Raw genomic sequence first — 14,783 nt, forward strand, 5'->3', positions numbered from 1 at the left:
AGCTGACACCGTAATTCACTGACATGGGCAATGACAGGTTTACCGTGATTGTTTTAGATACTTTATAGGATGGCAGATGGGCCAAGTCAGGGGAAAATAAAGCTAGGGAAACGAAGTTATTTGACTCCTTTGGTCTGTGGGATATTAAGACCAAACTAATTGCTGTCTGTTTCTATGTGAATTTTAGTTGGAGTCTTTTCCCTCCATTTCTCTGATTTGTATAATGGAAATTATTAAGGATAATGGGCTTAATACGACTTCAGTTTATTTTCGGCTTAGTTGGAAACCATCTATCTATATCTATATAAAGATGTGTTTCAAAGTTTATGTACTCAGTAGAACATTGACAGAGACAATTTGAGTAAAAACAATGCTTTCAAAAGAGATATATAAAAAAGTGCTTTCTTGACAAAAAGCTGATAAAACAAAGATGAGGCATTTTCTTTCTTTCCAGTGCCAGTACGCAGTGATCCTCATGAAACCTATGTTGCTTAAAGAGATTACAAACTTGATCTGATAAGAATAGGTGAAAATAAACCCATTAGTTTCTTAAAACTAGGAATTTTCGTATGAAAAGATGATGCATGTTCTGGTCTCTACAATACAGAAACACTTTTTACTCTAGAAAGTCAGGGTAGTATTAGTGCATGGTGCTTGTCTCTGTATTGGTTGTGGACAGCGAACCCGCCAGCTGGTCATCCTGTTTGTTCAAAAAACAAAGCAGTGTGTGGCCCTAAAAGGTGTGTCTTCCTTAGATGTCGGACCGAATATGAAGTTAAAGATCAAGCTGCAAAAGGCGACGAAGTGACTCGGAAACGATTCCATGCGTTCGTCCTCTTCCTGGGAGAGCTCTATCTCAACCTGGAGGTGAGGAGAGATTGTTCTAAGTCCTGACAAAGTGCAGGGAACACAAACTGACCTAGGGTGGAGTAAGGCCGGGGGAAAGGAGAGGAAGAGATGGTGCCTCACTAGCCACTCAGGGCAGCGCCTGTGTGCTAATGGAGCATTCCGTAATGTCTGTTTCTCCTGTTTGCAGGGAGGCTGCTGGGAGGTAGTTACTGGGAATTTTAAAAAGTCTTTGTACTTTTGGAAAGCCATGGTTTCTATACATGTCAGCTCTTTAAGTACAGATACAAACAGATGTGTTTGAATTCACACATTTCGTGTGTTGACTTTCTGATGGTGGCTCAAAAGCAGCACACTCTGCCGAACACACAGCTTTGAGTTGAAAGGGCAGGGTGGGCACTAGAGTATCTAGGGTTTTTTCCACCCTAGTTCACCCAGGATTGTTCTTCTTGGTCCTGTTTTATAAATTAATCTTCTACATTAAATGCTTTTGTTCAAAGTCTGTAGCTAAACAAGTTTGTAAATTGGTGGTATATTTGGGTATATGTTAGTAGGCAAGTAAGTATTACTTTGTAATGGATTTGCTTGATTTTTTTTTTTTTTCTTTGACTGGTTAATCCCAGAGATAGGTTATACCTTCTTTAACTTTGATTTGAAACCTTAATCATAAACACTGCTGAAAAGACCCTGGAACCCACCACCAAATGTGCATCTCAGTCAGTGCATCTAAGAGTCCCTGTCCAATCTGGTGCCTAATTTACTATCCCATTTGACCACAGACGGACTTTTTTTTTCCTTTGGCATTGTGTTTTTTTTTTTTTAAAGTAGGGACCATTCCCAGCCTGGAGCTCGAACTCCCAACCCTGAGATCAAGAGTCGCATGCTTTGCCAACTGAGCCAGCCAGGTACCCCTGGATGGACTTAATTTTTTAAAAATTTCATGCATTACTCTTTCAGTTTAATTTTTATATAAGCCAAAATAAGAACATTCATCTAAAATGTGCTGGAAATGAAGAGTCTTTTTAAGAATGCAGGTGTTTCCTCTGTGGATGTAATGATGCCATGTCTGTGGGGAGTGTAAAGTTGAGGTATGGCTCCCGAGCCTACGGCTCTTCTGGCTGGAGAGCTACCTTACTTAGACGATTCTGATGCAGAACAGTATTTTTAAATAGTATAAAAAGAATAAGAAAATGCTGCATGTTCCAAAAAGGGTGGTAGCTTAATCGGCCTGAGAATGCTTTATGAAGCAGTAATTTATAAAGGTGACTTAGGTTATCCTGACCATATGTTGTGTGTGATAAATGGAAAATTTTACCTGTAGTTTACTGGTTGTATTAGAGATCTTATGTACATGTAAAATAAGTCTAATTTCATGAAGATACCAGAGCATTTCTGATTTTTGTATTGTTTAACTTAAAACACTTATTTTGCTAACACGTTAGACCACTTATTTATCTGTTGTAATATTTTAGCATCGTTGCTTCTCATTTTCTTCTATCCCAAAAGATCAAGGGAACAAATGGACAGGTTACAAGAGCAGATATTCTTCAGGTTGGTCTTCGGGAGTTGCTGAATGCCCTCTTTTCTAATCCTATGGATGACAACTTAATTTGTGCAGTAAAATTACTGAAGGTAGGTTTTATGTATGTTTTTCTTAAAATTAATCTTTCTACCGCATTTATGATTTAAAGGAAAGTATAGTATGCAGTGAATTCAAGATTAAATTTTTACTTTAAATATTGACACTTTGCTTTGCCTTTGAATTTAAACGTTGGAAAGGCAGTATATACTGATTTTTAGATTTTATTTTTTTGAGAGAGCGTGCGCAAGTGGGATGTGGGGGGAGCAGAGGGAGAGGGACACGCAGACCCCATGCGGAGCACAGAGCCTGACATGGGCCTCAGTCTAATGACCCTGAGATCATGACCCGAGCCGAAATCAAGACTTGGACACTTAACCAACTGAGCCACCCGTTCTCCCCTGTACTGATTTTTTAAATATGAAAATGTAAATTTAGAAGCAAAAAAATGGAAGTCCTTCACCCTTCATCTCTAAATTTCTTTTCCTTCCTTTCCCATGTATGTATGTGTGCCCTCATAAAATCACCCTCTTTGTGGCTTTTTTATTATCTAACAACGATCTTAGATTTTTGCATAGCCCAAAAGATTTATATTTCTTCAGTAACTTCACTTCTATATGTGCAGTTGTTTATGTAGGTTCAATTCCTACACATTTGGTGGGTCAGTGAACATCGTATAGTTTATTTTGAGAAGTAAAGTCAAGTTTCCCTTCTAAATGCCAAACTGGTGTGTGTTTTGGTTGTCCTACTGACAGTGAGTAAGTATACTACTTTCCCCATATTCTTATCGGTGATGGATATAATCAACCCGGGTTTGTTTTGTCATAGGTGATGGATGAGTAAAAACAAAAATCTTGTTTTGTGTTTTCCTGATCATTTGTGAACTTAAGCATTTCTTCACATTTGTTAGCCTTTTTTTTTTGTTTCTATGAATTACTGTTTTATATGTGTACATCTTTTCCCCCTGAAGTTTGTATTTTTTTAATTCAGAGCTTCCATACTTTTTGTGTATTTCAAAAAGTAAAAGGTTGATTAAAATTTTATAGCCAAACTTCCATAGAGAATATACCCTATAGTCATTGACACATAAAGCCTGTGATTCAGGTTCTGCTTTAGTTTTTCTCAATCAGAAAAAACAGGGTATTAGAGATTCCTGACTGTTAGGTGGTAGAGAATAATTGGGGATATTTAACTTACCAAATTCATTTTATTCAAAGAATGCTTGAATTGCTACTATCATTTTTTTTAATAAAACTTATGTACTTTATTGAATTCCTTATTTTACTGATTATTTCCTTTTTTAGTTGACAGGGTCAGTTTTGGAAGATGCCTGGAAGGAGAAAGGAAAGACTGATATGGAAGAAATCATTCAGAGAATTGAAAATGTTGTCCTAGATGCAAATTGTAGCAGGTGGGTAGCTGGCCAGCAGATCTCAATTTCTTTTTCTATAGAGGTTGTTTTTCATCTGTTAAAATGCTATCATCAAAAGAGTTGAAATCTTATAAATCTACAAGAAGTATATTTTCTTCAAAGGTATACTATTTTAGCTATGGCTTGTGTTCACCTGGCCTTTTTTGTTCAGTTGTGTTTATAAATTGAAAAGGTTTAGATTTTCCTGTGGTAAGATAGGAGTCCATTGAAAAGTAAAATGATTGAGACTTTAAATTATTCAATAAATACTTGGATAAAGCACTGTTATAAGTCCAGTTGGAAGCATAAAAATGCAGAATAGCCACTGTCTTTAAGAACCATATAGTCACAGTTAGATGAAACCACTTTCAAGGCTGCTTTAAAAAGGTTATGTCGGTATAGCAAATGTCTAAAAAATCAAAGCACTTAGATGTACATGTTAAATTTATGAAACATAGTTTTAAGGTCTGTGGCATTCTAGAGTCTGACAACACTTTGGTGGATACCCTTAACTCCTTTTCAACTTCTTTCTGCAGAGATGTGAAACAAATGCTCTTGAAGCTTGTGGAACTCCGGTCAAGTAACTGGGGTAGAGTTCACGCAACCTCAACATTCAGAGAAGCAACACCTGAAAATGATCCTAACTATTTTATGGTATGCCAGCATTTACATTTTAAGTTTTGTTTATTGCTTGGATCCAGTTTCGGAAACTTCTGGATGAGATACATAAAGGTATTCTCAAAAACAAACTTAGAATTTAATGCCAGTAATTCTTTTCATTGGCTTAGGGTCACATGGCAGCCAGGAGGCCAGGTAAATAGAGGAAGAAACATGGAATCCTCTAAGGAAAGGGTGGATTAGAGAAAGATCCATCCACTGGAAAGGGAAATCGATGACTTGAACATAGTTGTGTGGGATTGTGGAAAGAAGTTTTCCCAGGGAATTTATAACCAAAGAGCTGCATCTCACACTTTGACTTTGCACTTTATAGTAAATTAAGAAAATAAAAGTGATCCCCATACCAGTAATGTCCTGAAGCTCCTGACATGACCAAACCTAACACAACAGTGGAGAAATCCTCCTAAGACCCCAGCCTTGGAAATTCCTTTAAAAATGGTGGGGAGGGGAGAATCACAACTAAAAGTAAGCTGACATAATGCTAAATCACAGCACACAGCAAAACAGTTCATCAGGAGTGTGACCAACTAGACAGCAGGGTTACAGCCATAGGAACTTGAGAAAATAGAATAGAAATCTGAATATCATAGACTTTCCCAGTGAGATGAAAATGGCTATCCAGAAGCTAGTTTCTTGTGCGTGCTTGCATTACTGAGTGCAGGTGAGTGACCTTAGCCATGCCTCATTAATTAACGTGCTTTAAAAAATCAGTTTTGAAATGCTTACATATTTGTATCACTTTGATCCATCCTAGAATGAACCAACATTTTATACCTCTGATGGTGTTCCTTTCACCGCGGCTGATCCAGGTAGGCCATTTCACAGGCTTTGCCCCCGATTTCTTGGTAATCTAGTGAATTCCAGAAAACCATACCCTCGCCAGTGTGGAGTTGTAACTTTTTGAAGTGGGCACATTGTTCTAAGATGAGGGTAAATGTTTGTCTCCTATAGAATATTCTTTACAAGGACAACCACTTTGAACCATTTCAAATGGAAAGTCTGTATAGTGTCTTGTCACCCACACAGTGGGTCAGTGGGTTGGAAGAATCCCTCAATTAAACTCAACCATTTTTGTTTTATATTTTCTCTAATATTTCATTTTTATACTGTAAGCTTTCAGGTAGTTAAGGTAGAAGGGGAAGATGGTTCTAGCTCACTACACAGAGTACAACAGTCATTACTGTGGGTTAATACTTGCAGATACTAAGAATTACGGGTTTCGTTAATAGTCAGTAGGTCAAAGTTAATTAAAATCTAAATCTCAGCACACTTCCCCTTCCAGAAAAGGGCCATTTATAGAAAGATTGCTTTAATTGTGATAAATGGGACTACAGTATGAGCAAGGGAAAATTTTCCCATTTGGTGAAAATTAGAACCATTTGTTAGGAATTTTCCCATTAGCTTCTTCTGGATAGAAGGCACTGACTATCCGGTTCCTAAAAGAAGGTGGAAAGAAGTATTGCTTAACTTTCAACTTTAAATTCTGAAACACTCAAAATATAAAAATCACATGGGACACTTGGGTGGCTTAGTCTTTTGGGCATTTGACGCTTGGTTTCTGTTTGGGTCATGATCTCGTGGTTGTGGGATCAAGCACTGTTGGGCTCCCTGTGGGGAGATTTTTAAAATATCTTAAAATATATATATTTATGTATATAATTATTATATAAACTACAAAAAACTGACTTCGCTTCACTATGAAGGATAAACCAATGTCATTTTGCCAGATTAATGCACATTTTGGGTGTTTTTAAAGAAATAAAACCCTATGGATAACTAGTAAACCACTCTGTCTTATGACCCAGCCCTCACCCCCCACCGCCAGTCCTTCCACTGCTTCCCTCCCAGACGTAATTACCATCCTGAAGTTGGGGTCATTGTGATGTCTTTTTACTTCCTATGCTATAAACAACAGTGTAGTATCACACAGTAGCAGTAACCTAAATGGTATCTTATTGTGCACATCTTTTGCAACTTATTTCTTATTCAGTGTTTTTGCTGTTTATTCACATTGAAGTATATATAGCTTTGGTTCATTTTAAATGCCAAATAATACTGCACTCAGAGGAAAGCACTGGTCGTAGGTCCCTACTTAACGGTGCTTGGGTGGTTCACACTCGTTACTAGAGACAGTACTATACAGACCTCTAAGTAGTCCTTGAGCTCATGTGGAGGTTCTTCAGGGTGAAGAAGTACACTTGCTACATTGTAAGTTATATGCATCTTCTGCTTCACTAAATGTTGCTAATGTGCTTTCTAGTCTGACTATACCACATGATCTGCCCCCAGCAGAATGGAAGGGTTCCTGCTTCTCCTCCTTGGCAATGCTTATTACCAGACCTAATTGTTGTCAGTTAGATTGTACGAAGTTGTAGACTTTCATTTCCTTTCCTACTGATAATGAATTTCTTTTCATGTTTCTCTCGACAGTTGTTTTCTTCCTTTAAGAAGTTGCTTAGTTGTGGTCTTTGCCCATACTTTCTTGGATCACATTTCGTCTCTCTCTTTTTTTTTTTTTTTTTTTTAAAGATTTCATTTATTTATTTGACAGACAGAGATCACAATTAGGCAGAGAGGCAGGCAGAGAGAGGAAGGGAAGCAGGCTTCCCACTGAGCAGAGAGCCTGATGTGGGAAGAGCCTGATGTGGGGCTCGATCCCAGGACCTTGGGATCATGACCTGAGCTGAAGGCAGAGGCTTTAACCCACTGAGCCACCCAGGCACCCCCACATTTCGTCTCTTAACTGTTTTTGTGATTCCTTACATAGACCAGAAAGTGACTCTGGGCTTCTCCCAGTATATGCTGTCTTTCCATTGTGTTTGTCTAGTCTTGTAGAAGCATCGAGTTTTCGTGTAAATGTATCTGTCTTGTTCCTGCTCTCTATGGCTGAGAATGTTTCCCTATTACCATCAAATTCCATTTTCTTCTTATTCTTTTTTTTTTTTTTTTTTTGAAGATTGTTTATTTATTTGACAGAGAGAGGTCACAAGGAGGCAAAGAGGCAGGCAGAGAGAGAGGGGGTAGGGAAGCAGGCTCCCTGCTGAGCAGAGAGCACGACTCGGGACTCAATCCCAGGACCCTGGGATCATGACCTGAGCCAAAGGCAGAGGCTTTAACCCACTTGAGCCACCCAGGAGCCCCATAATTCCATTTTCTTCTAAAAGTCTTTGATGCTTTTTGTATTTAGGTCTTTATTTTATTTTTTTTAAAGGATTTTATTTTTATTTATTTGTCAGAGAGAGAGCCAAGAGAGCACACAGGCAGGCAGAGTGGCAGGCAGAGGGAGAAGCAGGCTCCCTGCTGAGCAAGGAGCCCGGTGTGGGACTCAATCCCAGGACACTGGGATCATGACCCAAGCTGAAGGCAGCCACTTAACTGACTGAGCCACCCAGGCGTCCCTGTATTTAGGTCTTTAATCCATCTGGCTATTTTTATGTGATATAGTAGGAATTAAATATTCCATGTTCTCTTGTTGAAGCAACTGGTATTGAGTTATCCATCCTCTCCTCTCAATGTAATGTCCCTCTGATGTGTACCATGTCCCTCCTCTCTAAACTTTGATCTTACTCCTGTGTCTGTGCATGTGGACCTTTTGTCTGTCTTAATACCAATACTACAGTCTTAATTACTACTTTCCTTTATATCTTGCTGTGTCTGGTGAGACAAATTTTCTTATTCTTCAAAGTTACCTTGAATCATTTTGGTTCTTTGTTCTTTGTCTGTGTCTCATTTGTTTAATCTATTTGTGTTTTTGTAGGCTTCTTTGTAACTCTTGTTTATAGAAGTTTCTAAACATGCTTATTTTTGTTTCACATTTTTGTTCTATCTTTTAATTCTAACCCTGCTGTTTTTATTATCACATAAAATTTATTTTGATCTTTTTTTATTGCAATCTGATATTTAACGGTCTTAAAGTTTTTTTGGAAGGGATCTCAAACTTACAGAAAAGTTACAAAAGTAAAAATTATACAAAGAATACCTGTCCACCCATTACTCAGATGTACCTTTTGTTAACTTTTATTCTATTTGCTTTATCGCTTTTTCTGTCTACACTTTTCTAAACCATTTTAAGTTATATATATTGTGGCCCTTTGTGACTAATCTCATGTTTTAAATGCTTTTTTTTTTTTTTTCTTCATGAAAACTCCTTATGGCTTGGGTTGTGGTAACATCTATCCCTGCCAAGGAGCCACTGGGGTAAAACTGATTTGGAACAAGTTTTTATTTGTCATATGTGGGTAGTAGAAATTTAAGGTGTAGGCCCATTATTACAAATTCTTTGAGGAACCAGTTTCTTCAGAGTACTATTGTTTCCACTTCAAACCCAAGAAGAGACAAGCAAGCTTCTTTGCTATCTCTCTTTGCCACCAGAGTGTTTTCCATTTTGTTTTCTTCCTGGTCCACCTCTTGCTTGAGATACCTACCCTTTGAAGGGCCACGATTCATGTAGAGAGAGGTGGGCATGGGCATGAATTCCATCTCCGTTTCACATGGACCCAAGACCTTGCTTTCTGACCTTCTGTGGGTTTTTAAATCCAAGCCCCTTTGTTACCGAGAGCATGTGGTCTGCCAGCTTCCTGGCTGGAGTAGTTATGTATGATTTTCAGTTCCCTTTTTGTTGGTCATCAAGGGACTTGGTTTTCTTTTTTCTGAACTCATCTGTGCATTTTAAAGAATGTTTGTCTTAATCTGTTACCTCAAGTATTTGTTGCAGGAAGGTTCTACAGTTAAAATTGTCTCCAGATTGCCAAAATTGGATGTCAGAATATCACCAACCCTTTAAGCTGGAATTAGCTTTATAGAGACTGGTAATCTTGGGGGAAATATGGTCTAGCCTAATTGTTGAAATTTGAGGTAGCTCTTCACAGGAAACCCAATTTTAAGGTAACTAGTTTTAATACATACTGATTGGTTTTATTATTCAGAGATAAGTACTCCATACAGACATGCTAATCTTAAAAGATACTCAGTAACTCTGCCTAAGACAGTTGGCAGATGGAGAGCTATAAAATTACCCGTATTGCCTTGGAAGAATCCAACCAAGGGAAAGTTTATATAGCTGAAACATTTATCAGGTAGCTACCTTCCAGCTGTCTCTGAGGGAAGAAAAGAAAATCCCCTGTGCTCAGAACCTTTGCTTAGGTTAGCTAATCTGATTGAGAAACAGGGGCTAGTGGCTGTTAGCTGGTAGCTACCTAGCTCACTTTACTTCCGTGGGAAAGAGTAAGGGGAACCAGAGGCCAGCCTATTTGATTAAAATCTTTCCTTGTGGAAGGAAGAATAGGAATATGGAAAAACATGTTCTTTCCCAACAAGATAGATACATAGATAGGTAGATACGTGTATGTATGTGTGTGTACACACACACACGTATGTATAGTGTATGTATGTGTGTGTATATATACATATACACACACATACATACATATGTATATGTATAAATGTATATTTAGTTTTATGGAAAGAAGCAGCAGAGAGTATCAGCGGCATACACGTTAGCTATGACATGTGCTCTGGTATATCTACAGTGGCCTTGAATTGCAACGTATAATTAGGAGAATAGTACAGTTAAGGTTTATGAGCACACAGGTGGCAAAAGCAAGCCAATTAAAATATAAGTTTTGTAAAAGCTATTAAATATGCAGCTGGAAACTTCCTGCTATTTAAACTTTGGATCTACTTAAAACTGATATTAAAAAGCATTTTTAGGATAACTGGCTATTTTATGACTTTTGTCAGCATTCAATTTTTTAAAATTTTTTTGTAGATTACCAAGAGAAATACCAAGAGTTACTTGAAAGAGAAGACTTTTTTCCAGATTATGAAGAAAATGGGACAGATTTATCAGGGGCTGGTGATCCGTAAGTTCTTTTTAGCTGTTAACTTTCTTTGTGGTCATTCTATGACCATAATGTGTTGATGGAGTTTAGATTAGAAAAAGGCAGACAAAGAATGTGCATTTTGATTTGATGGTGTTACAGTAGTATATATGTATACTTGCTTGCCAAAAATTTTCAGGAAATTGTATTAGAAAACACAGACTATGATTCTGAAAATATATATATCTGGAGGGGTAAACTAAAATAGTGGTATACTCAAGCATAGTTTTGTAAAAAAGATGCAGTTCAGCTCTAGTACTGTCAGATCTTAGGCAAACTATGCCTGTTCTTCCATCTGTAAAGTAGAAATAGTTGACCCCTTCTTGAGTTCTTTTCAGAACTAAGTGAAAATACATATATACTTAGAACCACCTCTTGGCAGACAGTAAAAGACTCAGCTCTTGGCTGTTAAAGGATGAATTAAGATTAAAGAGAACATGGGTCACCACATAACAGTGTTTGATGAAAAGGTGTGAGTTATAGTCCCATTCACATCTTTCAATCCCTACCTGCCATTCTTTGTAATAAAGGAAACTTTTGCTACTCCCTTACCATCAGATTGCATTACACCGAGTTACAGAAGAACCAAGAACTTACGAAGTTTAGCCCCCCAGCTCTCTTAGCAGTTTATGTGAATTTGGACCAGTTACTTAGGTTCTCTTTCTTCTAAGTGGAGGAGGGAATAAATTAAATTTGATTTAATTTTTCTTACATCTCATCTGTCATGTGTGTTGTAGGTTGAAAAAGTGAACCACTTTTAGTCTCTCTCTCATCTAGGTACATTTATGTCTGTTTGAGATCTAATGTTACCATATATTTTTTTAAATTACAATTTAAAGATTTTATTTATTTATTGTCAGAGAGAGCGCATGCACAGGCAGGCAGTGTAGCAGGCAGAGGCAGAGAGAAGCAGGCTCCCTGCTGAGCAAGGAGACCGATACGGGACTCAGTCTCAGGACCCTGGGATCATGACCTGAGCCAAAGGCAGCGGCTTAACCGACTGAGCCACCCAGGCATCCTGTAATGTTACCATATTTTTATATGCTAGTTTAATTAAAAAAATATGTGGGGATGTAAGGACTCAAATCCAATTAAGAAAAAGGTTCAGCCCTGTCGGGTATACCACTGGAAGTTCAAGCTGTTCTTGGCATTGAATTTCAGGTTGTCCTCTGAAGTTCTGCTTGGTAAATATTACATGCTGTTGCCCCTGATACACTTGTGGCCATTTTAACACATGCACTGGCAATGGAGGAACAGTGACAAAAAGATCCATCGGCAGTTGATAGGATTGTCAAGATAGTTTTGTCATACATGTAGATGGAAAGGATTATTGTGGGTGGGGAGACCCTACAGACATCTTGTTATTGGAGAGGAAAAGTGTAGAAAAGGGAAATGACGGGCCCCTGGGTGGCTCAGTCATTAGGCACCTGCCCTTAGCTCGGGTCATGATGCCAGGGTCCTGGGATTGAGCCCCACGTCAGGCTCCCTGCTCCACGGAAAGCCTCCTTCTCCCTCTCCCACTCCCCCCGCTTGTGTTTCCTCTCTCGCTGTGTCTTTCTCTGTCAAATAAAGAAAATCTTTTAAAAAATAAAAGGTGGGGGTGGGATTTGGAGTCAGGTTCTGGCTGTGCCACATATTTAATCCGAATCCTAGAGTATTTACTTAACCTCCTTCCAGAGTCTTTTTCGTTTATCTCTAAAGTGGGGATGATAGGGGCACCTGGCTAGTGCAGTCAATAGAGCATGTGACTCTCGATCTCAGGGTTGTGAGTTTGAGCCCCATGTTAGGTGTAGAGATTACTTAAAAAAGAATGGAGATGATAGTAGTACCTATCTTTTTAAGATGGCTATGGGTATTCAGTAAGAATACATATGTTTAATCCTTAATGGGTTCTTTAAAATTTCTACCTGTATTTAACTGTGGAAAGCTTTGTTTTCATCATTTTAGACTTCCTAATATTTGGGAAAATTCCGAGATAGATGATTTTGAAGTTAGCTTCTTGTTAAGGAAGTGATTCCAAATAAATGGAATGTAACTAAATTGTCATTTCAGGAATACATCTTCCTTCCTTCTTTCCTTCATTCCTTCCTTCCTGATTTGACAGCATAGGCAGGGGGAGTGACAGGCAGAGGGACGTGAGAAACAGACTCCACTGAGCAGAGAGCCTGACATGGGGCCCAATCATTACCTGAGCCAAAGGCAGAAAATTAACCGACTGAGCCACCCAGGCACACCTATCATTTCTGATATTAAGTAGATATAAAATAGGGGAGCCTGGGTGGCTCAGTCCGTTAAGCCTCTGCCTTGAGCTGAGGTCATGATCCCGGGGTCCTGGGATCGAGCCCTGAATTGGGGGTCCTCGCTCAGCAGGGAGCATGCTTCTCCCTCTCTGCCTGTTGCTCTCCCTGCTTCTGTTTTCTCTGTCAAATAAAGTCTTAAAAAAAATAAATAAAACTTTGCATTATTGGAGGTGAATGGCATATCCGAAATTATGTTCTAATTCTAGTGTGATTAAGGTGAACTTACGAACATACTATCAGTCTTAAGTCCCCAAATTTATATATTGAGACTTTGAATTCACTTTTAGGCTAGGTTAAGAATTTAACATATGGGGGGGCGCCTGGGTGGCTCAGTGGGTTAAGCCTCTGCCTTCGGCTCAGGTCATGATCCTAGGATCTTGGAATCGAGTCCTGCATCGGGCTCTCTGCTAGGAGGGGAGCCTGCTTCCTCCTCTCTCTCTCTCTGCCTGCCTCTCTGCCTACTTGTGATCTTTCTCTGTCAAATGAATAAAATCTTAAAGAAAAAAAAAAGAATTTAACATGGGGGGAAAAAAAGAATTTAACGTATGTTGGATGCCTGACTGCTCAGTCAGAAGAGCATGGGACTTTTAATCTTGGGGTTGTGAGTTTGGCCCCACATGGGGTGTAGAGAAAAAACTAAATATTTTTTTTAACATATGTCTAAAAGGATAACAGAAGCTTAATTTCAAACACAAGACACTGAGAATCCAGTGTAAAATGTAACTTCTCAGATTAAGCGTTTGGTTGGAGGACTGACATGTATATAATTCTGAAAAGTGCTTGCATTCTATAACAGTCTACGAAAGTTATGTCACCATACTTTTTTGTGTGGGTTAGCATCTTTGATATTTCTGAATTGAAAAACATGAAACTTATGAGTCATCTTTACTTCTTTCACAGATACTTGGATGATATTGATGATGAGATGGACCCAGAGATAGAAGAAGCTTATGAAAAGTTTTGTTTGGAATCAGAGCGTAAGCGAAAGCAGTAAAGATAAATTTCAGCACATCAGTTTTATAAAGCAGTTTAGGTTATGGTGATTTAGCAGAACACAGGAAAATGTGTCACACTTATACCAAATTAAGGATGTTGAGTTATGTTACTAATGTATGCAACTTTAATTTTGTTTAACACTATCTGCCAAAATAAACTTTATTCCCTATAACTTAAAATGTGTATATATATATAATAGTTTATTATGTACAGTTAATTCCACTGTTTTGGCTGCAATAAAATCGATTTTGAAATAAATGAAATGTTGAAAGTAAATTTTGCTAGTTGGTTAGAAGCTTACCCTTTAAATTCTACTTTTCTTGAGGGGAAAAAGTCTTAGCCTGGAAATACATATTATTGCAAAATGTAGCATCCTTTTTTAGATGAGCATATAGCTTTCATTTAGTTTTACGTTGTCTCAGTGAATTGGATTTCAAATATGAATCACAATCATGAAATCTTTAGCACTGAAGTCTTAGACTGTACCATTAACAACTGATTTACATATCCAGATGCTGTTTGATACCAAGGGCTTTTAAAATATCATTTAACAACAACAACAAAAAGACGTAAAACTCCCAACTAAACAACCAGGATTCTTCACTTCGGATTTATTAGAGTTGTTCTCTCCCTCCCGACCCCACCCCTCAACTTCATTACCCTAAAGCGTGGAACATTATTCTGCTTTATTTATGGCTTTCATTTTTATTTTGTAGCATGAGTTGCATTGACTTTTTTACTAGAGAATTTTACTAGATCTTTGTCACTCAAGTTTTCACCTGCTTTATAATTGATACACCCTAAGGATCACTTTTCTAATACTTTTACTATAATGTAGTACCACCTTCGCCCTATTTAAAAATTATTTGTACCTAATGTCAAAGCCTTTTTCCAACTAACTAAAAGTAAAGCTTATGTACAAAAGGATTGCTTGTAAATATGCATGTAAATAGTTCTGTTAATAACCCACTGTTTTACATTTGGTACATCTGTGTCTGCTAATACAGTTAGTTTTCTCACTTTTCTGCTTGTTTGTTCAGTCTGGATTAAAATTAGGCTTTGAAAATAAAATTTAAATAGTTTTGTTTTCCTCT

The 14,783-nt window shown here is 37.9% G+C and overlaps 1 protein-coding gene across 3 annotated transcripts in view; it reads left to right on the forward strand.

The window, feature by feature from the left end:
* Positions 1-14,783, forward strand: part of PAIP1 (poly(A) binding protein interacting protein 1) — a 32,347-nt gene extending 17,564 nt beyond the window's left edge. For all 3 annotated transcript variants that reach the window (XM_080803332.1, XM_080803331.1, XM_080803330.1), the window contains exons 5-11: positions 756-867; positions 2,353-2,478; positions 3,730-3,836; positions 4,373-4,490; positions 5,269-5,323; positions 10,282-10,375; positions 13,594-14,783. In XM_080803332.1, the coding sequence (XP_080659458.1) occupies positions 756-867; positions 2,353-2,478; positions 3,730-3,836; positions 4,373-4,490; positions 5,269-5,323; positions 10,282-10,375; positions 13,594-13,687 (706 nt within the window). In that variant the 3' untranslated portion in view covers positions 13,688-14,783. The remainder of the gene's footprint in view (positions 1-755; positions 868-2,352; positions 2,479-3,729; positions 3,837-4,372; positions 4,491-5,268; positions 5,324-10,281; positions 10,376-13,593) is intronic.

The sequence above is a fragment of the Martes martes genome (genome assembly GCF_963455335.1).
Source record: "Martes martes genome assembly, chromosome: 5".
NCBI lineage: Eukaryota > Metazoa > Chordata > Mammalia > Carnivora > Mustelidae > Martes > Martes martes.